At 44.5% G+C, this 27,589-nt stretch overlaps 1 protein-coding gene across 2 annotated transcripts in view; it reads left to right on the forward strand.

Moving 5' to 3' along the window:
- Positions 1-3,256: 3,256 nt before the first annotated feature.
- MED13L (mediator complex subunit 13L) overlaps positions 3,257-27,589 on the forward strand; it is a 188,571-nt gene continuing 164,238 nt past the window's right edge. The window contains exons 1-2 of one of the 2 annotated variants that reach the window (XM_035556599.2): positions 3,257-3,558; positions 22,361-22,598. In XM_035556599.2, the coding sequence (XP_035412492.1) occupies positions 3,487-3,558; positions 22,361-22,598 (310 nt within the window). In that variant the 5' untranslated portion in view covers positions 3,257-3,486. Of the gene's footprint in view, positions 3,559-4,001; positions 4,400-22,360; positions 22,599-27,589 lie in introns of those variants that run through there. The other variant, XM_035556600.2, reaches the window with a different exon arrangement.

Below are 27,589 nucleotides of genomic sequence, written 5' to 3' on the forward strand. Positions count from 1 at the left end.
CCTCCTGGAAGAACAGGTTTGATCATTACTGTAGGCTCTAGTAAGATGTTGTAGAATAAAATAATCTTGCCTATCGCTATTTGGACCCTAATTCTGGGAGGTGTCCAGAAGGGTAGGTAACTGGCTCCTTCCCAGAGCGCTTAGCAATAGTGAGGGGTAAGTGTGACACAGCTGATCTCCAGGAGGCTGGAAACTCCGCTCTAGTTCAGAGTTTTGGTCTTGCTGCTTGCAGTTTAATACACTGGCAGAATTAATTAGAAAGTTCCTATACCTTGCTACTGCAGAAAAATGGTTGGTTGGTCAAGGTAGGAAAGCCAATGGTGTTGTTCATGTTCATCGATAATTTGGTAGTAAAAGAAAACAGGGAATAAAACTTGAATACCCTGAGTTGGGAAACACGTTCCACCACATACCATCTAGGATAATTATGCATGAGCAAGTGTCACTTGTGCTTGTATATGATATCTGTAAGTGGAACAATTTCTGTTCTAAGTAACACTATCGACAGAAGACAGCAAGGGAACTCTCCTGGTTTGGTACTCTGAAGTGAAAGATTAGGCTATAGTGATTTCTCATGTCTATTAAATTGAACATAATATGAAGTCAAGTAACCAGTAAAAGACTTAAAGAGATGGTATCTTTTTTCAGTTTAAAAACAAAGTGAACTTTGCAATGCAGAGACGTGGCCAAAACTTTCAACTGATAGCCCTGCACAAATGCAAACAGAACAGCAACTCTTTGACTTTAAAACACTCACTCACAAAGGAAATGTAATTACACTGAAAGATATTTAGTTGAAAGAGTTGTTAGCTTTCACAAGAATCCCGAAAAAATGGCCGAAGCAGCAGTGTGAGTGTATTAACATTTCTCCCCCAAAAATGGATTTGAATTATGTGTTAGGCCCCAGCGTGGGTTATCTTAAGGTGGGGAGAAAATCAAGCACAGTAAGTCATCTCTACTTGGAAGATGCAGAAGAGAAATGCTGACAACTGGTTGTACCGTTTGGAGGGTAAGCAGCCCATGGAGGAGACATGAACACACTGTTCTGCAGGGTCTAATTCTGCACAGTGTTGTTGCTCTCTGGGATAAATAATAAAGTGATCCTCGATTTCAAAATATTTTTATAATAAGAAAAACATTTTTTTTTCATGTTAATGGATGTTCTATTTCAGAAATGGAACTGATGCTTTATAAAAGTGTTTGTTGTACCCTAGGCATTACTTAGTAATTGGACTTATAACTGAAGCTGGAGTGCATTAATGTGGAAGGGTGTGTTTTTCAACCTTTGCTGGTTAATATGTGTTGCTTGACAAATTTGCAAGTGTCACATTGTGTTCTCTGTTTATGAGACTTGTCTCCAAAAGAAAGGGGAGTTATATGGACCAGACTACTCTACTCTGCTGCTTCTGGTTTGCCAGCTTGCAGCAAGTGCTTTCTAGAATATTGGCAGTTTGAACACTTTGTCAGCTTTGTCCCTTACCAATTCGGAGCTTTCACAACATCTTTCTGGCACTTTGATCTCCTAAATGAAATGAAGGAGGGTAAAAGTCTCTCTCTCCCTGGAGTGAGTTTGTAGTTTATTTGGCAATCTAGTATGTTTAAAAATAAAAATAAAAAGTGCACCTGTAGCTGAATGTGAATATTTAAATTGTGTGTTTGAAAACACCAGTATAGCCCCAGTCTTTGCAAGACAGAATCCTGTTTGGTGTGACAGTGACGTGAACGGGGCTTGATAGATTTGTCAGTGGCAGAACACACGCCGTGAGAATGCCGGCCTGGGTGGAAATTTTCTTTTAGCCCAAATTCTCTCTCTCGCTGTGTGCGTAAGTTGGGTGAATGGCAGTGATGCCTGTTTGACTTAGAGATTTGTTACTATGAGGTAAGTCCAAACAAACGCCATTCAGTCATTAGAACAGATGCTAATCTTCTTAATTTATTACAAAGAAAATAAATCGAAAAAAAAAAGCCTAAATAAGATTAAAAATCATGATAAGGAAAGCTGCCATTAGGCACGGAGGGAAACCTTTTCCCACTGAATGACAGCACTGAAAACATGCTACATTTTCTGTGGAATCATAGAATGATTCTATAGGTCCTACGATCCTATGGTTCTGTAGACTCTATGATTGTATAGATCCTACGATCCTATCGATTCTGTAGATTCTATGATTCTATAGATCCTATAGATTCTATAGGTTCTACGGTCATAGATTCTATAGGTTCGATGATCCTATAGATCCTATAGATTCTATGATCCTATGATTCTATAGATTCTATGATTCTATACATCCTATAGATTCTATAGGTTCTATGATTCTATAGATACTCTACATTTTATAGATTCTATGACTATAGATTCCATGATTCTATAGATCCTATAGATTCTATGATCCTATGATTCTATAGATTCTATGATCCTAGTTCTGTCCCAAAGCTTAAGTTTCTAAACAAACTTTGTGTTTCGGACGGTGACAGTCGCTTTGTGGCCCCCGTGCAGGGTGCAGCAGCCGGTCCGTGTGAGGTTCAGGCTGCTGAGCTGTGACCTGCACCTGTGGGTTCCTGAGGGCTGGACCCAGTAGGACACCGTGAACCTTGAAAATCCCGAATTTCGGGGTTTCTTATGAACAAAATCCTCAATAATGACACGAGACAGCTTCACTGTGCGGCGTGTCCCCCCCTCCTGCAGCCGTTACCCGGACGGGGTGCCCACCAGCCGCCCGCGAGCCCCATTTCCATCACACCCCCCCCCCCCCACCACCCCGACCCCCCCTGCGCGCTCCCGCCTGCGCGCCCCCGGCGGGGCGGGGCCGCGTGCCGTGAGGGGAGGGGAGCGGGCTGGGGGAGGGAGGGAGCGAAGAAAAAAGAGGGCGGAGCCTCCTGCCGCGCCCCGCCCCCGCCCGCCGCGCGTCACGTGTGTCGGCGGCGCCCAATGGCGAGGCGCGGTGCGGCGGGCGGCCGCCATTGCTGTCAGAGCGGCGAGAGGCAGCGGCGGGTGCGCGAGGGCGGCCGGGCGGGGCCGCAGCGGGGCCGCCGCCAGCAGCGCTCCTGCGGCCGGGCCCGGGCCCGGGGCCGCCGCCGCCGCCTCTCCTCCTTCCCTTCCTTCCCCTCCCTCCGCTCCCGGGCTCCTTCGGCCGCAGCAGCGAGCGGAGGGGCCGCGGCCTCCGCCGGGCGGCGCCCCCCCCGCTCCCCGCCGCTTGCAGGCCGCGGAGCCGCTCCGCCCGCCGCCGGGGGGGGGCCGCGGCTGGGCCCTGAGGGAGGCCCCCCCCCTTCTTCCTCCTCCTCCTCGCTTCGCCCCCCCCCCGCCGGGGGCCCCCTTGAAGCAGCGCCGCCCCGGCCTCGCCGTCGCCGCCTCACGCCCCCTGCCGGCCGCGCTGCCCCCCCCTGCCCCGGGCTGGGGTCGGGGCTTAGCGCCCGGTGCTCCCCCAGCCCCGCCGGGCCCGGCCCCTCAGACATGCCCCGCTCCGGCGGCACGGCTCGCCGAGGATCATGACGGCGGCGGCCAACTGGGTGGCGAACGGGGCCAGCCTGGAGGACTGCCACTCCAACCTCTTCTCGCTGGTGAGTGGGCACCGGGGAGACAAGGGGGGGGGGGGGATACCGGGGGGTGGGTCGCGGCCAGCCCCGGGGGGGGTTTTTTAGAGCCCCGCTGCGTGGGGCTGCTCCTCCCGCTGGCTCCTCCCTCGGCTCGGCGCCCCGGGGTTGCTTCGTGCTCCTGCGCCCTCCCCGCACGGCTGCTGGGGGGCAGGAGCTGGATGGAGCGGCCCCCTCCCCGGTAAGGCGCTGCCAGCCTGTTGGGGTCCCTGCTGGCAGGGACAAGCGCCATTTCGGGGGCTGGGGGCCTCTGTCCTGGCACGGCCCCGCTGTGTGTATGGGGCTCGGGTGGGCAGAAATGCTGTTTATTTGCCTTTTTTTTTTTTTTTTTTTTTTTCCTTCGCTGGAGGGAAGCAGCTGAAAATGGGCTCTGGTGGTTAGGCGGATAGCCGAGATGTCATCCTCCCGTCTCGTTGGTGATCGACAACTTTGTACTCGGCTCGGTTGGTTTAACGCTGCAGGAATTACGTTATCAGCCAGCTGCAGCTTCGTGAGCTAAATTTGAAGCGAGAAAACGGTCTGTTTCTGTGTAAGGGCAAGGCCCCTTGGAAATGGGGCTATTGCCGTGCCTTATTTTACCTGCCACCTGCAGGAGCCGCGTCCCTTGTGGCGGGGCAGCAGCCGGGTGAGTGGGAGGGCTGCTGGATCATCCCCAGCCTTCTCCTGCTGCTGGGGCAGGAGGAAGGAGGAGCTCACGGTGCGTGGCGTGGTACGGCTACCACAAACTTGGAACGCAGGCTTGGCTCTGGCGTACAAAAGCTCTTGGTGGGTAGCATCTCCCTTAGCCAGTGCTCTGCAAGAATTGGAGGTAGGTGAACACATTGATTTTTAGGTTTTGTTTTTTTTTTTTTTTTTCCAACAGAAAGGAAGAGACTATTGATAGCTCTCTTGTAAGAATGAAGGGAAACTCAAAATGCGAATGATCAATCTTTTTGTTTAATATATTTTTTTTCCGTTGCCGTACGTTTGTTATTTTGCTTCTGTTGGCTTGTTTATGTCTGTATGCTTTCCGTATTTTGCTCATACCTACTGAGAATTTGGGACAAAAGCTGTTGTCACTTATGCTGCTAGGAAACTGGCCCAGAGATTCTTCCGCGAGAATAAACGCAGTTCTTATCTTTGGCTCTTTGATGAACTTTTACGTTACTTAGGCTTGTATGTAGGCTTTTGCTTGACAGAGTTTTCTGGGACATACTGGTGTATAGCAGCGCTACGTGTGTGGAGGTGCGGGGATTGTTACAGCGATCCTGAATACACGCAGAGAAAAAACAGTAAGCACGAGGGAGACGATCGTATCAGGTTGTAAGAGCGAGGTAGTGAAAGTTTATCCTTTACCTATAGAGTTGTGAGGTCCCCATTTATTCACGGAAAATCGGTTAGCGTGTTTCTGAGGAGCATAACTTCATGTAGCTGCAAACTGCAGATCTGTCATTGGCAACATTAATTGGCGGTGTGCAATTAGCGCGCGCTAGGTTGTGGAGTTATTTCATAGTTGTTGTGGGTTGGTGTGTCTGCTTTGTTTTTCACCCTGCTAGGGAAATGTTAAATCTTTACATGGGTGCGTAACATCGTCAAAATAAATCCAGCCGAATTCTTTTGCGAGTGGGCTTAATAATGATAATGAGTTTAACGTGCCACCCTTTAATCTCCGGTGTGATTTTGTGAGAGCTCTCCATACCTGGCATGCGGTGCTGTGCATCAAACTGCAATGCTTTTATTGTTTCCTGGCTCTATGTGCTAAAAATAGCCAATTAAATAGTATTTTTTTAAATGTATATACACACATATATACAAACGCACGGTGACTATTATATTAGTGAGAGTTATTTTCAGTTACATCAGTGTTTGCTGGGGTTTACGTACCAGTGCAGGGTACTGGGAAAGGAAATACAGACTGGGAACCTGTGGCCGACAGCGGTTGACCTTTTCACCTCAGATTGTCATATTCTTTCAAAAATTTATGAAGTGTTAAAGCTACAGTGATCTGGATTACTAATTAGAGAAACTTTTGCCAATCACTTACTTTTGCAGTGCAGCAGAAGAAAAGGGTGCGCAACCTCACCAGCCGTGGATGGGAAATCACCCGTCTTTAGGAGCGCGGTGAATTGCGAGGCTGTCCTAAACCCGTCCTGCTGGTAGGCGCTGGCTGCTAGAGGTCATTGTTTATCTCCCGCTTTGTTTTGGGCTGGAATCGAGAAGGAATGCTCTTGCCTGGAGAGCTGCAGCTCAGAAATAGGATTTCTGCGTGCTCGTGTTGAGGCGCACTTCTTCCCACGAGCGCTGGTTTCCGAGGAGCGCCGTCTTCCCAGCCCAGAGCAGCCCAGGCTCTGCTGCGAGTCTGTGCTGGTCGCTGTCGTGGATTTGGGTTGCTTTGACAGTTTGGGAATTGTAGCTTTATTTTTCTGTCAGCTGCAGGCAGCTTAGAGAGATGACAAGCACTGCTTTTTATTTGAATCTCTTCAGGGGAAATATTTTTTGAAAGTATTTTATGATTGTATGAAAAATATTACCTAAAGCTTTCTAGTAACCAATTCTGCTTTACTGGTGACGTCCAGCATGTGCACAGGTTTGTAGCTCACAATATTTCACGTGAGGGGAAGGTGTAGTCTGACGTGAGTCTTACAAACCTGGCTTTGAGCATCCAGTCACTGAAAGAGCTCTCGGGCTTGCGCAGCTGCATGTTGTGAGGTGTCCCCCTGGACGTGGCGATGCGCAGGGCTGCAGCCTGCGCCGTGCATTGTTCTGCGCTGAGGCAGGAATCCCGCGCCCTTCGAGAAAACGTGGTGGTGTGTGTGCTCTGCCGGGCAAGGCAGCATGCACAAAGACTTCTGGGCTTCTGCTGTAAACGTCAAGCGTCTTTGAGCAAGATGATGCAAGGGTCGCTTCGGATATTTGTCATCGGAGTGCACCTCGGATGAGAACTTGCCTGCGCTCTGCAGGGCGATGGGCTCGTTAAAACACACCAACGGCTGCGCTTCTAGCCCAGCAGGAGAAGAAATTGTATTTATCCAAACTGTTTCGGCAGCAGTCAAAATGTCTGCTGCTGTTTTGGAAAAAGACTGTTTGTCAAAACATTACTTAATAAGAAAGTGTTAAGGGCTGGTTTTGTTAAATCCTAATGAAGAGTTGGCTATTAACTATCTCCAGACAAAATGCTGCGAGGCAACATGCTGGTCCTGGAGTTTTAATACCATCCTCCTCTGAATAATCCTGAATCACAGAGGTAGCCTTACTGAAATTAATTTGGTTCTTCCTGTGTGTAAGGGTTAATCACGCGAAGGCTTGCACGAGGTGCGGAGACGTTTCCTCACCTGTCCGGCTTGGCTGCTGTGGTGATCAACAGGCAGAGTCGCCCTCTGAAATGGGGCCGAGATTGCACAACATCTTGTGTGCCGCAGCTGGAGGAGGCGGGCAGAAAGGTGTCAGGAGTGACTGAAAATGTGGAGCAGCTTTCGTGTGATGGAAGGTTAGATGCTGGGGGAGGCTTCAGCCTGGAAAAGACGCCGATGTGCTCGGGAAGCCATACGAATTTATGTAATGCTTGGTAGCATCTGCTAGCAAAGAGGTCGGGAGCACTTGTTTGAATGCATTCTTACAGAAACCTGCTGCAAGAAAGGGCTGGAGAGCAGGAATTTGGTCTTCGCTCCTGCTGGTGCTCCAAGTCGAACTTACAGGGTCACTGGGGTGTTCTGCATTCGGCTCACCAGCAGTGACAGGAGCTGACTTCGATCAGTGGGCCTCATGGCCATTTTCATAATGAAACTGAAAGGGGCCAAGGGGATCCGAGAGGGCGTTGGAAATTTGTGCTTAAAGGTTTTTTTTTTTTGTGGCATCCGAAAGTGAAGATCAGGAGTGCAGAGTTTGCTGTAGAAGTTCTCTTGGTTCTCTTCAGTGGTGCATAATTGTCAGTAAAAGACTTCATCGTAACTGGTTGATTGCCCAACCAAATCCATAAGCAGTAGGAAATGAACCGGTATTAGCTCTTGGTTATAAATGCGGGGCTCCAAGGCAGGTAGGATGCTGCCTCTCTGTGTGGTAGGTATCATGCTTGTTTCGCGTTTTATGGAGGTGTGACTTTATGTATATATTTTTAAGAAATGGAATTAACTGCTGAAATTTCCCAGCAGCATTGGATTCTTCAGTTACTTTTTCTTCTGAATTTTATTGGGTAACAGGGTAGAAGTAGAAAAGCTGCATTAGAAAGCTTGCTCACTTTAATCTCATAGGAGACTATTCTGAGTTGGAAGAATCTCTGGGGGTAGGCTTTTTTGTCCTGTCAGAGAGTATTCAGGAGTTTAACGGTGTCCCTTCAGGTGTGAGCTTAAAGAAAATAGGTGTGGGTTCCCAAAGAGGTTGGGGCAGAGCGGCATTCGAAGCGGTGCTACCTTTAGCTTGCCCCCTCTTGGGAATGGAGTTGATGTGTCGGGCAACTGACCTCTTTCTGAATAACACACAAGGAAAATCAGGAGGAGTTGTATTTGCAGATCAGGACAAGGTGTGCTGAAGGGTCCCGAGCTAGCCAATGGGAAATATTTGAGGGAGGATTTCTTGACCTCCTGATGAGGTTCTGAGCACACACATGGTGCTGGGAAACCTTGCCTAAGGACCACGTCCTGCTTCTTGCAGCAGCGTGAATCCTTTGGAGAGAGGGCTGCTGTCGGCATTAGCACAATTCAGAAAATACATTGCAGTAATGTGGCTGACCTGCTTATCTAGGATTTTTTTTAGGAATCACAACTTTCACTTGCTCTAACACTAGCTGAAAAAACCTTTCTGGATTTTTCTACATAACTGGTGCAGCATTGACATCAGAACCCTGGTTCTCAACAACGTTTTGATCCCAAGTTTTTTTTTCTTTCCCCTCTGCTTCTGAGAGCACTTCCTAATGTGAGAGAGATTAAAGAAAGAACTCTTTAATCCTATATGTAGACCTTTCTTCTATTATTTTCCTCCTTTACAGTGCAATTGTCTTGACGAAATCTATAGAAACTGAAATCTTTCAGCTTCCCTGAAATCTTCAGGGAAGAAACTTCTGTGAGATACCTGCTGAACGTGTTAACTGGATCGGGTTGGTCACTAGGTGAAAAAGGAATTTTTATGGATGTTCTTCCTTTTTTTTGTATCTCTAATTATTCAGAAATGCTATGCCTTGATGAAGGGTGTGTGTGTGTGTAGGTAGACTGCTCTTTAAATGCCTGGAGGTATCAATGTTACAGGAATTGCATACTTTGTAATCAGCTGAACACTTGTGCTTGTTGGGTAAAGCTTTCTGGTTGCTGCTGAGAGCTCTCAACCTTCTGTCTCTGCTCTGCCTTGGTTGCTGCAGGGAATCCCCACCCAGTCTTCGCTTCTACCCCCTCAGCTGTGGCAGCATCCTTCTATCCATTTGCCTAAACCATCCCTGCTCTTACCAAGCATGCTGCTACAGTTTTCTGTCCCATCCTGTGGCTGGGACCACGTTGTGCCTCTGCTTTCTCTCGTTGTCTTCCCTTGCTCTTGCATCTCCTGCGTTACTGGGACTTTTTCCAAAGGTGTCAGCCGTGTTCTGTCTCTGCCTTTTATTTTTTTGTACCAAGTGAATCCTAACTCCCGTAGGTGCTGTTGTCATCAAATGTAAACTACCATCTTTTGATTGTTTTCCTAGTTTTTTCTAGCTCATGGTGTTTGATGAAGGTTACCAGTCGATGCCCATGGACTTAATTGGGTTGCTGTCCTGAACCCTTCTCTTTATCTTGTGTGTGTGTGTGATGCCTGCAGGCAACCGAGTAGCTCTGGCTAGGTGCAGGTCTGTCCTGGCTCTTGTCCCGAGGCTGACCAGCTCAGCTTTGTACTCTCTCGATCCCTGTATTCCTTCCCCATTTTGTGTTCTCTGCGTGAGCTGTGCGCTGCTGTTTTCCTGCGGAGTCCAGCACAGTGGGATTTGGGACTTGGTGGTGCCATGGTAACACAAATAATATGAAAAAAATACTGCACTGATTAGAAGTATGCTTGTTTTAGTATTATCCTGCCAGTTTTTAAAGTGCACGAGTGTTTTCCCACATCCCAGTCCTTCTTGATTTGTTTATACAGAGTGTGCATTTACACGGGGGGCATCCTTCTTGCTCAGCCCAAGCTTCACTACTGCTTGCATTTGAAGCTCCTCTTTCCCAGCATTTCCTGCCATCATTGGCAGTTTCCAAGAGAAACCAGCTAGTAAAGACATATTCCTCTATCAGACCCCACAGCACCCCTCAAACACGGTGCTGAGGTAGATTCCCTCCGCAGGTGCTGCGAGGTGCATACGGGATGCTCCCGACACCCGCATGCGTCGCTTCCTGCTGGGGCTTCAGTGAGTTATGTGGTCTTGGGTTTCCGTGCTCTAAAATGGTGATGATGACTGAAAACAGACCATTTTGCCTTGTAGTAAGTTTAACTTTTCAGGTCAGCAGCTTTCTTTGCTTGTTACTCAGTAAGGTGACGCCTGCATTTTTGTAGATGACAAATCTAAGAGGTCTAAGCACTCTTTTTGCTGACTTGTTCAGGGATTTTTGATTAGTTTTGATAAATCCTGACTTGCTTCCTACCTCACTCTGTTGAACAGTGTTATTTCTCACTGAGTCATTTGTGGCTTAATTAACTTTCCAAAGCAGAGTTGCAATGGTGTGTATGGAAATATGACTTGAGCTTTTAGTGGCGTTCTCTCCTTTGTTTCTTTGAAACAGGAAATTTTGTGTTGCTGTTGTCTGATGTGCCTATAGGCAATATTTACGTTGATGTGACTAACACAGATGAGGTCAAACATATGCAAAGGCCTTGTCCCCATGCTAAGGAATGAATATAATTATCTTCTGAAAATGGAGAAAAATGGCTGGTCCTCTAAAATTAATTTTTTAGTGTAAGATATATGCTTTTATTTCTGGATCACATCTAGGTACTTCCTTCTCTCACCAGCCACTGTTGCAGGGTAACGTACCACTCTCAGCTTTCTATGGAAAGAAAATAATATTAATTACAGGGAAAAGATGTGCTTCCCCTCGACCCTTTCATTTTTCTCCCTCCCCCTTCGTTCTTTTCTATGCTTTAGTGACCATGAAAGGATTCACGAGCTCATGTTTAAACCCAGATCAGGCTACTGACATAGCAAAAACCTCTTCCTCTGAGCTCTTGCCCTGTACCCTTGACTTCTTTCTCCCCCCTCTAGTGTTGGGCAGCAGCATGGGTTGCAGCCAAGTCCGAGTGGCTTTGTGACCCCAGCCCTTGTGTCAGAGAAGGACGTTTAAAGCTCGTTCAGTAAAACTACTTAATTCATCCTTTAGTTGCAAAGGAGTTATGCTGCAGTCAACGCCTTGTTGTTCTTACAGCTCTATATTTGTGCATAAAAGATAGTATTTTGTCAGGACAGAGGATCAAAAAGAAAACTTGGAGGTAAACTCCTCTGTAATACTGATCCAGGTGTTGGCACCCTTCTATTTTTTGGTTATGGTGCTTTCAGAGCTAACGGGTATGAGATACAAGTTTCAAAATGTGTTGGTGTGTGACAGTACAAAACCTTATTTTTTTTCTCCTTGGAGTCTCTAGTTTACTCGGAAGCTTTCAGATCTCGTCTGGTACATCTGCACTTGCTTAGGGTTGGGTTTTTCGAAGTCTCGGTTCACAGTCATAGATGGTCTGCAATGCTACCGAATTTGTAGCTGGGGCTAGGCAAGCTATGAAATCAATTCCAGGAATGTCTTGCGGTAACCATGCCAAACACTTTTATACAAAAAAAAATTTATCTGCTGGCAGAGTAGGTTAATTGGTTAAACGACTTTGTTCTGAATTTGCTTGTTTCATTGTTAGTTTGGTGTTTCTGATTATTTAATTCTGTTTATGTGTTTTAATACAATTTTAAGTTGAGTTCTCTGAATTTCCAGAATTTCCTGCTGGTAAAAGGTGCTGGATCCTTGTATTTGCAGGAGTGACAGTAAGAAAGGTGTCAAAGTGAATCTACATGAGCAGTCATGTAGCGGATTTACACGCTTCTTTCTATATTAAGGAAGATTCATATGGAAGAATTCTTGAGAGGGGTAGGCTTTTCTTTTTTTTCCCTTTTTTTTTTTTTTTTAAGGCTAAGGCCTTTTGGCAGGCTGCCTACCAGTTCAAGCATTCCTTGCTGTCCCTGTTGAGGGTGGACAGTGTTGATGCTGGAGGACGGAGGCTGCCTGCCCGCGGATGTGCCGCAGCGACTGTCCCAGCCCACGGTGAGGAGGCTGGGCCAGGGCCGGTTGGGGCAGGCAGCGCGAAGCAACCACGTGAGCTGCTGCTGGTGGTCACGAAGCAGCTGCTGTTAGGTGTGGTGTTCAAAAATGTTTGAGTTCTCAGCTCTGAGATGCTTTTTTTTATAAGGGAAGAAAAGGAACTGCAGTCTTTAACTCAGTAGGCCAAAGTTTACTCTGCTTGGGTTATTTCCTCTCCCCCTCCTCCTCCTTTTTTACTGCCCATATGTCAGATTACTTGGTTTGGGAAACATCTGATAGTCCATTGTATGACTCTGATGTTTGATATTTCCTTCCTTCTGTTAAAAATAAAAAGTTAAAGTTGGGGGGGAGAGAAGATTCCTTCATTTACTTGCAGATTTGCTTTTAATTTCTCTCTTGTTGCTGTTGACATGTCTTCTGTCTTCTTCTTTCGACTTGCTTCTGGACAACTTCTTTTCTGTGAGAGGGGATTTATTTTAAAGTTTGGAAAGTGGGCAGTTACTTAGTTTGATTATGCCCTTTTGAAGGGAACGTGGATACCTAATCATTCGCTCCCTCTAGAGCGAGGGAAAGGATTATTTGGTTAGTACATTGCACATTTGTTTGCTTTCTTTTGTGTGCTATCTGAAGTGGCTGAAGAGTACAGTGGTAGTTCTCATTTTATTATCTGTTCTCAGCTGTCTGCTCGGAAGCAAAATATAATGGGTTCCCTTTTGTGAAGAAACTGGCTGGAGTGCTGTGGAACTCTGCTATCTTTTGGCCTGTTCAGTAAAATCGTGGCATAACCTGACCTGCAGAGGTTCAAAGATCATAGTATTAGGGAGATCTTACCACAAATCTTGTTTAAGTGCATCAACCACAAAAGGAGAATTTTACAAGCTATCGTAGGAGCTGGATTACAGGTTAGTAAACACGTAAACCTAGGGTCTGTTAAAATGTAAACAAAGCATTCAGTTCCTTCTGTCTGTTGACCTGGAGAAGACGTTGTGCTTCCAGACACAATACAGCACACATTGATAGATGTTTGTTTATTCTCCCTGCTCACTTCTGACATGGGTAAGCTTCATTCCCCTTCCCCTCTTCCACATAATAATGCCCAAAGCAAAATCAAAACCCACCATGTCTTGTTTTTAAATGCTTTTGTCGGGTTTTGGTTTAAGGGGTAGGCATGTTATCCATGTAGGCAGATAGATCTCACCTAGTAGTGCCTAGTGAAACCCGGGTTCCTATCTATTCGCTACCTGTTTTGTTGTTGAAATTGGCTTTTCAATTTCCCTTTCTCGTGCTGTGGCTCTGACATGACAACGTCCTAGTTCTTGCACTCAAACCGGTAAGCAGGGGTGCGTGCGAGTGCATGCCTGTGCGAGATTGGGTCACGTGCCTAGCTGAGATGTTGCTATCATATTTTCAGTTTCCTTATCTTGTGTATCTCGAATATTTTTGACTTGAAAGCGTCTTTTCAAGTAGTGGCTAAATCTCAGCCCTTTGGCTGCCGGCCACGCTTATCACATTATCCTTGTACATCTCTGGTGAACCTCGTTGCAGTCTTTATGGTGGAAGGAAGAGAGCTGGAGCACCAGGCACCAGTTTGGCACCGTCCACTTAAGGGGCTGGAGATCTGTCGAGCAAAGCCATTTGCTGCAGCAGAAAGTTGTTGATCTACCCTAAAGGTCGTCTTCCAATAATTCCTTATTTTTTTTCTTGCTTGTGTAAACCCCGCTCCTGATTTATGCCACCCTTTTCAAGTCAGTGAGTTAATTTGGCATAGATTTCTTCCACTGTGTGAAATCTTTAAGCTCTTGTCGGTGGGCTCTTATCCTTCCTACTCTAATTTTGTAAGCAGATTTTGTCGTTTAGCAGGTTTCCTCCTCTCCCCCTTCATTTTATCATCTGAAAATTTTGAAAAAACACTCTTCTATGCATTGATTCCAGGTGTTTTCTGCTGTGAAAGTGGACGTTTTTTCATGTCAAGTGGCTATGTACCTGCAGGAGTGCTTTTCCCTCTTGGCCTGTGCTTATTTGGTTTCTTTATTAATAAAGTATGTGCTGATTTCTAATAAATATTTGAAAATACTTACTAAGGTCTTCCATTTCCACAGATTTTCCTTCTCCAGTGGAAGCCTTAAGAAATTCTGGGTTATAGCTGTCTGAGATGCTGGACTCTAGGAAGGTGCTGTTCTTTGTCATCGTGTACTCCTTCTTTCTGCTGTGTTTTATTTTAGACTTTTTGTTTTACTATTTAGCTCTGAAGTTCTGTCGCTGTTGGGGTATATATCAGCAGTTTGGGCCTTTGTATCAGGTTACTTTCTTTTACGATTGCCACTCAAAAATTCTGTGTTGGCAGCTTCTCCATCTGCCAGAACTGCTGAAACGAGCATTAAACTGGAGCCTGTTTATATTCTCCACTGGGAAAGATGGTAACCACCTCAAATTCCTGTTGAGTCTGGTGTGACTTTTGTGTTTTGGAGCAATCTGTTAATCTTCCTAGCTGCCTCTTCTCCCTCGTACACGGGGTTGAGTTGACATCTAAGAGGGGGGGGGGAAGAAATTTTTGTTGCTACTGGTTAGTTTTTAGGCATAGCAGCTCCCGCTGTTAGTTTGTGGCTCTTACCGATGGTATGTATGGACTTTGTTTTAAATATCTTGGTTTTCTGGTCGTCAGGACCGTGATGCGGTATCTGAAATGTTCTCAGGCACAGGACTCCATCAGGAGTACTTCTGATAATAGGATTTTGCTTACAGCTAAATCCTTCACCGAGACTTGCAAAGATAAAAGATGACCTACGAGTACCCCGATGCTGCTGCTCGTCACCAACAGCTCCGAAGTAGCAGCGCTCAGATAATCTGCTCCGGGGTGGAGAGGGGCAGCGTGCTGCAGAGCGAGGAGAGGGATCCGGCAGAAAGCAGTTTAGGGCACGCTGCTGCGTGCCGGGCGTACTCAGGTGCTTGCTGGCTTTTGAGAAGAAATGAACAAAAAAGGGGTAACTTGTTCATCCTTTTTTTAAAAGATCCTTAGTGGCTCGCCTTTGTTTTCCAGCCACTTGACAGTGTGTGTGGAGAAGGAAGGGAATAAAGTCCAGTGTCATTTTGCTACCCATCAGGTGCACACGTAGCAAGGGCGCTCAGCCCAGCTGATGGCTCCGCTCTTTGAAGCATTCAGCATTACATGGACTTTCTGTTGGCCGTGTGAAGGCCGTTTCAATATGAGATTTTTTTAATATGCTGTTTTTTTCATTCTTGAATTCAAAGTATGAAAAAGACTGGTGCAGGATTTTGTTTGCGCAGTCACTCTAGCCGGTACCGACCTGCCAGTTTCTTTGCAGGAAAGCCCTCTGGAGCTTGACACAGCGTGTGTGGCATGGGATGAGGCTACTTTGATGCCATGGGGTTCCTGCCTTTCCTGGGGCCAGGAGGATAAGCCCCGAGGGAAGGGAACACAAACCATTCCCCCTCTTTCCAATGGAGAGGGTAAAGAGGGGAGTGATAATATGTACTTCATTAAATGATCTGATTCCAGGAGACTGCACAGCATTGGGGAGGATTTGTTTTATTGTTGTTTTGAACCCAAAAGAGCTGCAGAGCTGGGAATGTGAGAGGTAGGAGACAATGTCTGCCTGCAGCTGCTTGCTGCTGCTTCAGTCTGGCTGTAGCCACTCGCACGACCCAAAAAAGCATCTTTTTAGCTAAGCCATCTCTTCTGTTCCTTGGGGGATGTGTGTGTGTACATTATTTTTCTTGCCTTTGTTCTTTCTATTCACTTGACAGGGACTTCGGCAGATGTTACTAAATATTTTATTTCAGTGGGAATGGGGGACGAGAGTTGCTGTCGGCGTGTGCTGTTTGCCCTGCTGGAGGCACGCGTCTGCAGTGCTCCTCAGTCCCTCTGTCTCCATCCTTTTGTCCTTCCTTCGTACCGAGGTGTGTCAGGATGGCATAAATTTTGTCTGGTATTTGAGTGGCTCGAGCTGAGTGTGAAGTGGTATTTTGTTGCCGTGTGAGGATGATGTAGTGAAATGAAACCCTGTAACCAAAACAGATGGTGCTAATCTTGAATCTGTCTGCAAGATCTTACAGCATTTAATTAAAATGGTGGTGTAATTCCCATGGCACCTTTAACTACAGTTTAAATTCTTGGACTATGAACTAAGGGCTTCCTTATGCAGATTTTTACTCCTGTGAGTAGTCCTCAGTACGAGTCTCTAGTGGCTTCGGAATAGCTACTTACTTGAATGGAGCTCTCTGAGATGAGACTAATAAAATTGGCAAATATATATATGGCACTTACATTTTTTACATTCCAAATTGAAGCATAAATTGTAGACTAAAGCTACTTAGCAACTACAGTTTCCCACGTAGATGCAAACAAAAGTTGAGACTAGAGCAAAGACTTGATTGCACCAAACTTGAGGGGCTAGCAAATAGATGGAAGGTACTTGGGGCAGCGTAAGATCCTCGCCTTGGCAAGAGGGGCATGCGATGTAGCCTGTACTCGTGGTGTCACATCGTGTGTTGTCCTCTGGGCTTGGGCACCGCGTTCACTCCAGGTGGGCTGCGAGGGAAGGGGCTGCTGTGCGTGATCCTCTTCGCCTCGGCGCTGCACCCCATGTATGCTCGGAGGTGGGGCTCGCTGGATTTTGGGGGGCTTTTTCACCCGTTCTGACTGTATGAGCTGTCCTAAACAGGAGCAAATGTTTTCCTACCTACTTAGTAAGATAATTTACCTAGAGATAATCTAACTAAAATTAAATAATTTTAAAGAGTACCATCTTTAAATGCTGATGTTTTCCTCATCCACAGGAAATATTTTCCTTTTTTTGTGCTCCCTCCAGTTAACTGAAACTTGTCAGTCAGGCACCTTCTACAGACATGATGGTGTGTGGTTTTGTTTTTTTTAAACATTACTTGCTTCTTTTCTTGAGAGAATTAAAGAAAGTTGTTCGCAACACTATGCAGACCTGACTTTACATGGTACTTTTCAGACAGGTAGTTGGGAAACATTTTAAGTTTTTTTCCTATTCCAGGTAGGAGAATTAAGAAAGCTGAAATGACCTGAACAATGTCACGTTGGAAGTCTTTGAGAAAGTCAGGGCTGGAGCTGAGGGCCTGGGTGATATCTGGTGGTCTGCTCATGAGAGCCTCCAGGCCTCTTCTGTTGATCTTTGCCTCCTGTCTGCATGTTCTTCCTGCGTTGGAGGTGCTGGAGTGCTGATCTGCCACGCTCTGGGACCTTAGCTTTTCCTACCCTCCTGTCCTATATGAAGCAGGAAAAATGGCATGTGGTTATTATTTCTGTATCTTAAAATGATGGCTAAAGCTATGTAACGTGCAGGAATACAGAAGGAACCCCGCTTTACACTTAGCGTGCCTGAACGCAAGCATTTCTCCAACTTTGATGCTCTGCCTGGTCCTTGCTGTATCCTGGTGTAATCTCTCCAAGGGAGCTTTGTGTAATAAAATGAGTGGACTTCCTCGAGTCTTCTGAGAAGTTAATTTTGAATTGGTCTGTGGATTTCCCATACAGTTTATGTAGTCCGACAAGCATTTGATGGAGATGAGAAGAAAAAAAAAAAGGAGGTGGAAGATCTGTTTTGTTTTGTGTTCCATCTGCAGGGGCTGCAGAAGAGGAGAACAGTCACAGTGGCTACACAGCACTAATTAAATCTTCAGGACTGCTGGTGGCGTGCCAGAATCAAGTCGGGCGGTGTTACTGGGGAATTGTGATTTTTAGCAGCCTCAACTCTGCCAATCTGAGCGGAGTGCTATGAGCTCAGCAGAAGAGCCTTCCTGCCTGTCAATTATTCAGATTTAAGCTGGGGAGGGAAGAATCACAGCTTAGGTTTTATCTCTACTGGGAATTTACTGTTCCAAGCGCTGTCCTGGAGTGAAGATGGCTGCAGCCCCCAGCTGTTGTGGATGGGTGCGATGGAGTTGTCTGCATTTAGGGCAGCAGACAAATGGTTGCAAGAGAAAGTGCTAATTTGCTTTCTCTGCCTCTTCTTGAGAGTGTATATCGGGGATATCAGAGGACTGAATACTCCTGGTTCTTTTTTTTTTGAGGTTTGTTTTTTTTTCAGATTTTTTTTTTTAAGGGGAGAGCTGTTTTGCTCTGCAGAGTGTAGTGGTTAAGGCAGTCAGGAAGGAACCCATGTTCTTGCTCCTTTTCAAAGGATGGTACGTGGTCTTCTTTCTCAGGTCGTATTTCTGAATGAAAGCACTGGCATGGCTGTTCTCATCACTGCCTATTTCTTGGGTATGTTTTGGGTGTGTTCAGGTGCCTCCGTGGAATTTGGGGTTTGAATGCTGGCACTCTTCTCCCTCAATAGCTGCTCTTGGTTGTGTCAGAACCAAGTCCTGTAGTGTATTGGGAATTCTGTCAGAAGTTGAATGTTAGTAAAGACTTTGGGTATTATTGTTAGTCTTAGAGGTCTGTTTCCTTTGTTTCCTTACAGTCTTGGTCCAGTGCATGCAGAGCAGACTTCTTGCAAACTTTTCATTCTGCATCCAGCTACAGTTAACTGAATCAGATTTTTTTATTCATGAAGTTGAACCTTTCACAGCCCAGTTCTCCAAAGCATATATTCCTTTAAAAATCAGAGCAAAAAGCCCCTTGCATAATGCATGACTTACTAACAATATTAATTAATCGTAAGTATTTGTAAGCTCCTTCTTGGTCATCATTTTCAGTGTTTAGAACACTAGCAAGTATAATAAGCCCAAACGTATGGAAAAAGATGCAAGAAAAACAATAGATTGCATCACCTGGCAAGACTTTTGCTATATTCTGCATTCATTTCTAAATAGTTGTGAGCAAAAAGCAGTGTTCAGTTTAGTGCTCAAACAGAAACCAAGATTGCCGATGTCAGTGACTGCTCAAGCTGTTCTAAAACCATCAGCTTGGTGCTCCTGGACCTGCTCTGTTGTCCTCTATCATACTGCAGCAAGTATTTCTGTGGCTGTTGAGAGCAGGGCAGGCTTTCGGTGTTTTGAGCTGCTGGGCTTTTCTTCTCAGTTTCCATCTTCCAGTTGGTGAGCTGACTCTGTCCACCCAGTGATCGTGTGATCGCTGGATCTGGTGCAAAGCTGGAGATGGAAACATGTGGCAGGCGATGAGGAAGAGGCTGCCATTTGGGTCGCAGCCTGTGCTTGCTGCTGAGGTACGTGTGAACGCAGCCACCTTTTAGTTCTTTAATTGGGTCACCAGACCCACAGGAGATTGGCTGTCTTGTCTGTAAAACACAGCTACAGGTTGAGGGCTTCTAGAAGTAGTGATGTTTGTTTAAATAAATGAATATTTCAAAAGCCTCAGTATGGGTACAGGTATTCTCTGCACAGTGTGTTAATATTAAACAGAAAGCTATCTGTAGAGGCACGGACTACATATGTGTACCTGCTGCAATCTTCTCATGTGTACTACTTCTGGATTCAGATCTTCTCCTGAAATCAGTTTTAATTAAACACAGGGACAAAATCTGGAAGCTTGGAGGGATTAGTATTGATGCTTACCTATTAAAAATGTAAGCAGAAACAGACGTATCCAAATAAATGCACTGAGCAGCATCTCTGCTGCTTTGACCAGGAAATGGCGTGTCTGAGATAGTATTTGATGCTGCTAACTTCAAAACCCTCAGTCCTTGCCTGCCTTTTCTTGCATGTCTTTTTTTCTTTTTACGTGGGTGCTCGCTAGTGGTCCTGGTTAGCTCCAGTACGAAGTCATCCCCCAGTCTGCAGAGTTCGATGCTCCAGAAACGTGTTAGTGTAGAATTAAGTTAGATGCAGCTCTGATGGCTTGTGTGCTCTTCTTGACTGTATTTCATCCACGGTATGGATGGAGAGTCCCAGGTTGATACCCCTGAGTTACCAGGAAGCTGTGTAGGACCTTGTCTGCTGTTTCACACAGCTGATCTCTGGTTATTGCTGTGTTGATCAAGCGTGTGGTGCTGTTGAGTAACTTCTTTCTTTTGTTATCCTCCTATTCCATGTTCTTCGTGACCTACTGTGTGTTTCTAGAGGATTACGACATATAAACATCTAACGTAATTTTTTTCCTAGGTTGCTTGTGCTGGCACTGATCTTTGAGGCTTTGTGACTTGCGGCAGTAGCCACCGCCGTGTTTCAGGAGCTCTGCATGTTGCTTTTCTAAGCTGTAGGTAGGGATCCATGTAGAACAGATGCAGATGTTTTGGAGCAGCATGCGTAAGTGCTTTCTTTTAGAGTATTATGTAATGTGTGAGGTATTCCAGCACTACACAGCAGCCTACTGTGGAAGAAATAGATTTTTGGCCTTCCCGTTTGCCTCTTCTTCCTGCTCTCCTGTGCCCTTTCTTGTGCCAGGAACGTGGCCTGCATGCTGTGCCCCTCTTGTCATTTGATTTTTCCATCGCTCCGCCCCTCTCTGAGTGGGGCAGCATCTCTGTGAGCCCAGTGTGGGAGTGCTGCCTGGGGAAGATCCCCAGCGTGCGGACTCCAGTGCTTGCTGTGGTTGGTGTCCTGCTGACACGATATGGGGTGGTAGCAGTGTGGGGGTGAGGATGACCGGTGGCTTAGGGACATGCAAAGAGTATAGGCAATTTCACTGCTGTTGGGTCTTCTAGCTGGCAGTCCCCTTCCCAGTGAGGGCCACTGCTGTGGTTCTGTGTGCAAAAAGCTTTCTTTGAGGTGTAGTCCCAGGAGCTTTGGTCACAGGTGAGAACCCTGCTGTGCCAGGCAGCACGCAGACAGAATGATGGGAACTTTTACAGGACGTATCTGTAAGGCCAGAGGAGCTTCAGTACTTTCTGCCTGTGTTGTCAGTATGATGAATGTCACCTTTAGCTCCTCAGCAGCCAACTAGCAGCTAGCTCATTAACAAGCAACAGCCTGCTTCCAGTAATTGCGGCAAAAAAAGACTTTAAAAAATGGATAATAAAGTAAACTTGTGGACTTGAAAACAGATCTTTGTGTATGCGATGCACAGCGTGCGGTGTAGGTCAGTAGGCAAAGCATCCATTTGCAAATCACGACATTAGGAGGCACATGTGACTTGCAAGTCTCTTGTTTTCTTTAGGACTAAAACTTGGCCCTCTTTCTTGTTCATATTCCCCATATGTACTGCCCAGAGAAAGGCAAGGAATGCTTGCTATTTAGATGTAGCTTAGCTTATTACTTGCTGGGGGGACGCTCCATTCCTGCAGCTAGTGTTTCCACTGCTGCGTCTCTCTTCTGCCTGGCACTGACTCTTCTTGTCAGGGGGTAGATGCTGTATTTGAGCTTTGCAGCTTGCTCCTGCGGACCAGCTGGCTTTTCCTGTAGGACCGTTTGCGAGCTGAGTACACCGGCTATTTCTGAGCAGTAAAGTGGAGGGTGTGAATGCTTTCAATGAAGCAGTAAAGGTAATAATAGCAGTGAGAATGTGGTAACATGGGCTAGAAACTAGAATACAAGCCCACTGTGGACACAGAGCACATATGTACTGCTTCTGTCTTTGGCAATGGTGCTCACACCAGCGAGCGCTCCCGCTTGTGTCCTGGGCAGGCTCTGGGGGCAGCGGGAGGTGGAGAGCAAGGATGGAGCAGCAGCGGTGTGGGGCCGGATGGGGAGTGCAGGAAAAGCAGGGTGGGAGCCAGGCCAGTGGGCTGGGGAAGGGAAAGGAGGGGTGTGATGGGCGTGGTGCGAGAAATTAAAAAAAAAAAAAAAAAAAAAAAAAGTAGTAGTCTGGCAGTCAGAAACTAAGGGGAGCAATGTTTGATAACTGTGAGTCTCTGCTGCTAAAATGCAAAGGGAAAAAGAGAATGGTGGCTCTCCTAACCTGGCTCTAGCTGCCAGTTCTTTCGTGGTTTGAGTACTTTGGTTTCTTCCTTTCTGGTAGTTGATTCTTCGCTTGGCTAGGCAGTGGAATACCTCCAGACTTTCTGATTTTCACTCTCTGTAGAAGAACCTCTTCCCCAGAAGATGAGGTGGCCATTTTCCTGTTCTTTTTATTTTTTTCTTGATAACTAACACAATTTTGTGAGGTCAAGAGACGGTAAATGGCAACTGTCCTTATTCCACTCTCATTCACGTGAGCAAAGTAAAAAGCGTGCGTGATAAACTTAAAGCATCACAGTATGAAACTAGTTTCATGCTATTTTCTGTCAGTCAGTTGTTATGTCCTGTAGCACTTGCTATTTGTGATCTTCAAGTTTCTAGCTTTCAGGCTGATGCCAAAATCACTTAACCTCCAACCAGCACGAGGGAACAGGCCTTACTCCTCCTCCTTGTTTGTTTTTTTTTTTTTAAACCTGTTTTACAGTAAAATGACAATCGGGTTAGGAACACTGAAAATAAGTCTGGTTGTGGTAAAAACCTAACTGAAAGGGTAAGCCAGGTTTCTATTCAGTACTGTTTCTAAAATTGTTTTGCCTTTTTTTTTTTTCTTGGATGAGAAAAGGGAAAATATGGGAATGGGACGAGTTCTTAAATTTGGCTGCTTAGAGGTTAATTTGAGGAATAAACAACAAAAAAATGAAACAAGCCACTAGCATAACTATGTTTTGAAATGAGATGATTTAACGGCTTTTTTTCTCTCCTCTCCTTAGGCCGAACTCACAGGCATCAAATGGCGTAGGTACAATTTTGAAGGTCATGGGGACTGTGGCCCTATCATTTCAGCCCCAGCACAGGATGATCCAATTCTGCTCAGCTTCATCCGCTGCTTGCAGGCCAACTTGCTTTGTGTGTGGCGCCGTGACGTCAAACCGGATTGTAAGGAACTATGGATATTCTGGTGGGGAGATGAACCAAACCTAGTAGATGTGATCCATCGGGAACTGCACAGTAAGTTGTTCTCTTTCTGTATTTCTTGATTTATGTTTTTTTTGCAGTGGAAAACAAACTCTCATTAAAGCCTTTAACTAGCTACCATATATGATTTTGTCACAACTTGTATGTTGAGACCTAAAGGGAAAAAAACTTACAAAATTGACTTTTCCAGTGCAAGTGATCTGCAGATAAAGTGCAAAACAGAACTTGAACTTGGGAGAAGAATAACCAATGCCGTTACCTAAATTTGTGTGAAATCTGATGCGCTGTAAAATTAGAGTAAATTCAAGTTCAAAGAACAGTTGCAACAAAAAAATTCTGGCATAAGGTAGTAGCTGATGGAACAAAATACCTATCCTACAGGCTCAGCTAAACTCCGTGGTAACACAGGTAAATTGCTGGGGTTCTGCAAGGTCAGAATTTGAACTGTTGGTCACGCTGCAGGGTTTGGAGTGTAAATGGAGGCAAGTTGCAACAAGTGAGTGTAATAAAAGGAAGAGGAAGGTTGGACAAAGGTGACATTAAGCTTACGTGACTGTAAATTTTGTGCTTGAGTGTCTTCATTGTCTCCAGAATATGTAGCCTTAAAATGACTGAACAAAATTAACTTCACCTGATGTAAACCTTTTTTGGTTTTGACTACATCCGTATTACATCCATATTCCATCCATCTGTCCATCTTTTCAGTTATGTCTTGTTGCTGTGAGTCAACCTAGTTTGCCTGAAAACTCATAACTTTGAAAAAGTATTTAACTAGACTCCGTAAATACTTTCCTTTAGTCTTGTCTGAGACTAAAACAATGACAGTTTACCAGTCCTGGAATAATAATAATAGTATAAGGTCAAGGATCGGTTCTTTGGGTTTAGCAATAAACTTTCATCCTTGTAGCCTGTCGTACCTTCTGGCTGCTTGGTGATAAAGATTTGTCAGTTCCAGCATATACCATATCGTATTTGTCAAGTGTGCTTTAGTTGTCTGTTATCTGCCCACCTCTTCCTCACGCTGTTTCGGTTCTGCTTGATAGTATGTTCATTTTCTTCCTCATTAATCCTGCTCTAACCACCTATATTCAGATGATTACAGACTTCATATTTTCACAAATACTGGATTGTTTGTTTGGTAAGATAGCCTGTGAAATCAGATATGAAACACTTTCCATGTATCTAGGCATATTTCATGCAGGTAGCTGCGTGTTCATATATAATTAAAGAGATGGCTCCGAAGTGCTGCACTAAACCATTCCACCGCTGTGAATTTTTTATGAGGCACCTGTTTTGAATGAAGGCGTGGATAATATTTCTATGCGCCTAGCAAAGCTTTAATAATATATGTTTTTCTCTTTGGGAAATACAGTTTACTTAGTATTTCAAATGTAGTATATGGGACTGAAGTGTCTTTTTATTAAAGGGGAGTTGGAGGCTGTAGCTTCTATTTCTGTTGTGAATTGATGCAGTTTGTTTGTTGTAACCAAAATGTTAGATCCAATATAATATTGCACCCAGTAATAACAGTATGGTGAAGCATTTAAATGTTTGAGTAGCTGAACCTGCTTGAGCATAGCATGGGTCAGAGTATAACAAGTGGTGAATGGCATCGCTTTGACTCATTTCTGCCTGGTCCAAAATGTTTTGAAGGCTGGAGCCTTCAGGACCAAAAGTTTTAAGTGGAATTAAAGCTGAAAATTGGCTGGAAGAGCACTGTTTTGCAAGTGTCAACTGCAGCAGTACCACATAGATGAAAAATAGTCTGAGCTTGGTGTATTTCACAAACACTGCAGCCCGCTGTACTGAAAAAGGTATGTCTGCCCTCGCACAACAGCACTGCTTTAATATGAAAGAACGTTGCAAGTAAAGATCACTCAATGATAAAGTAATGTCTGAAGGAAGGACCGTGTAGAGGGATGTAAAGAGATGTGAAGTTGAGTTTGGAGTTAAAGAAAGGAGAACTAAGCATGATTCATTCAGGGGAATGAAATATAATTGAAAGAAGACTAAATACGCTCCTGCAAAGTGTCAGGACCCTACAAGGGTCTGGGAAGTAATCTCTTCTGTTCCATTCCGCTGCAGGCTTATAAAGGATTCCTAGTGTGTGTAAATCATACCATCGCTTTACTTTTTGTTTATTAGAAGCACGTTGAAACTCTAGTACTGACTTATCAGATAATAGTTCAAAGTGATGTAAATAGTAAAAAATAAAAAAATTACTGCTGATAGAGCTGTTCTGTTTCAGCAGTTTTTTTTTTTTACAGTTCAAACATCCCTATTGATGAAATATTGAACATCAGATTGGCAAAATGAGGCATTTATGTACTTTGGTTCCTTGATATATGACAAAGGACACTGTTTAATCTTTCCTGCAGCAGCAAGGCATATGACACGTGGTTATTTTGGCTATTATTTTATAGGTAGATCACAGTACTGAAATACTAGAAAGTTAAAATTAGTTTCCTCAGTTTGAAAATATAGTTTAGTTTCCTCAGCTCTTGAAAATATAAAGGACTTTTGCATTTTGGCATACAAAAGGAAAATAAGTTAGTGAGCATACTAATAGGCTTGCCTGTCATCTGAGCTGTACTAGAATATTATGTTTTTTAGCATAGCCTAGCCATAAAATCAACTACAGTAGCTTAAAATCTCATTCCTACCGGTTGGATTGTCACTGTGGTCAGTAACTTGCTAGTTCAGTGAGCAGGGCCTTGCTTTTGTGATTGTACATGTGCACTTAGGAGCACAAGTCCCAGAAATCTGAAACCGTAAATCCAAGTGGAAGAGTGTACTCTATCTGCAACTTTCTGCTTTACAAATCCTGCCTTTATTGTGTGTGAGCTCTAGGATGTAATGGCTGTTCATAAGATCACGACTCTTTCCTGAGTATGAAGTTGCTCACAGTTCTGAATTTCTTGTTTTCTGCTTAGGACTTGTGTTTCGAAAGTGAAATTAGGGTAACAAAAATATAGTGCCAGCTTTAATACTTCTATTCATTCAAGTATAGATTGGAATTACTGATTTATCTGAAGAAGGCAGCCCCACACTTAAATAATGTTGCATTACATTCAATACTTAGGCTTAACAAATGAAAAGTCTACACAGAGACTTTTCTTTCAGAAACACCTCTTAGTTTTGTGTCTGCATGTGGGTTGCCTTATCTGTATAACATTCAAGATAATTTTGGAACCAGCAGTCTGTCTTTAATATAGCAAGAATTTCAAATAGTCATAGCGAGGACAACTTTAGAAGTTACAAACAGACGCTGCTACGAACAATTGTTTATGCATCAGCTTTCCAAAACTGTGTAGATAATTAAAGACTGTCATGGAAGATTAAGTAAAAACAATTATTTGTAGAACAGCTCTGGATGAGTTTAGCAGCTAGATTAGCTAGGCAGCTGTGAAGTAGATAGTGCTCATGGGTGTGTCTTGCACATACTCCTACACTTCTTTTTCCTGCCAGCCTCAGCTGTTCAGTTTTGTTTATTTTGATTGAATTTTAAATTGGTAGAAAGAAGATGGAAGATCTTGATTCTGTCCCAAGTGAAAGAAGATAATTGGTATGGGGTCTCTGAATGGAGGAAAAAATGGAGTGATTTTACAAGTTTGAAGAAGTTGGAAATACTCTGATTTGTGAAAGCGGTGTTTTCCCAAGGAGAAATGCTGTTTAATGGTATTACTGCCTGAAGAGGTTTGACAAGTGTTACAGCTGCTGTGCCTTTTCTCACTAAAATATTTTTTGTAAATTCTACATGAGAAATAAATGGAGAGAGGTAGTATCTTACTGTTGGCACGTTTTTTGACAGCAGAGTTGTAGATTTGCAAGTTGCTGTACTCTCATTTGCATTTGGTGACCAAATGCCATCTGGAGCACCGTAGAGAATTTATACTTGACTCCTGTTTTTGTTTTTGTTTTTTTCTTGTACCCTGTGCATTCCACTTAGATTGTAAGCAGGTGGTAATTGTTTCTTTGTTAGTTGCTTGCTTTCTTTTTGCTAAGAGTACTTATGTCTGACATTTTAAACACACTTTTTGTCTGACAGTTTAGTCGATAAATTTCCAATCTGCATATTGAGCTTATGGATACATTCCGTTTTGTAGGTTGCATCTGTGGCAGAGAATGCCTGAATGGTCAGAAGTAATGCAGAGATTAAGATGTGCCTCTCTAATGAGAAAGGAGTTTTGTGGACTTGTAAGCGTGACCCCAGAGATAGGCTGTGGAAGTCTCTCAAGTTGTTAGGCAGCACCGTGAAAACAAATAACTGAGATTCAAGGTGTCTGAGAGGATGAAGTTTCATTTAAAGAACTTCCAGATTAATAGCTTGGTTGCCTAAAATCACTGTTTGATCCTGGTAGGTATTTGGGATTGCCATGATGCGCTCCTCTGTAGAGCTACCCATGCAGACAAACCAATATGAGGAACTTAGGGCATCGGTGAGAAACCCCCGGTACACACCGGTGCCCGTGGCGCAGAAGTGAAAACACCACGTTGTGTCAGGGGCCTCTTCATACGGCTCCAAAATAGATGCTCAACAGTACCAAGCTTGTTGAGAGAGAATAAATGAAATTTTAGCATTTTGCTACTCTTGGGACGTTAGTCATCTTGGAAGTGTTGCAGTAATTGGTGTTGACCTGCTCTCATTTCAGGTTTACTTAGAGACATCTTTCCCTCAAACAGATGAGATGTTTGGTCCTTTCCATACCACTGCTCTCTTGCAAGGAGAAGAGCTTTTGAAGTGAAGGCAGTGTATATGACATACTAGTCTTCTGTGGGTTGAATTTTTTTTGAGTCAATCGCTTTTTTTAAAATGTATTTGGTATTTTGCGCTTGATGCATTAATTGCTGGAGGTAATTCCCCCAGAAGATACCATATTTGTAATAGGATAGATACATGGCAGGATTTTGGTGGCAACTTGTACGAAGATTACTTGGTGTAAATTGGTTAAATCTTCCAGGAAGGAGTATTTTTATTTTTTTTTAGAACATTCACAGCTTGGTAAGTTTGAAAATGTAGTCAA

This window comes from Cygnus atratus, chromosome 17 (assembly GCF_013377495.2).
Source record: "Cygnus atratus isolate AKBS03 ecotype Queensland, Australia chromosome 17, CAtr_DNAZoo_HiC_assembly, whole genome shotgun sequence".
Taxonomy (NCBI): domain Eukaryota; kingdom Metazoa; phylum Chordata; class Aves; order Anseriformes; family Anatidae; genus Cygnus; species Cygnus atratus.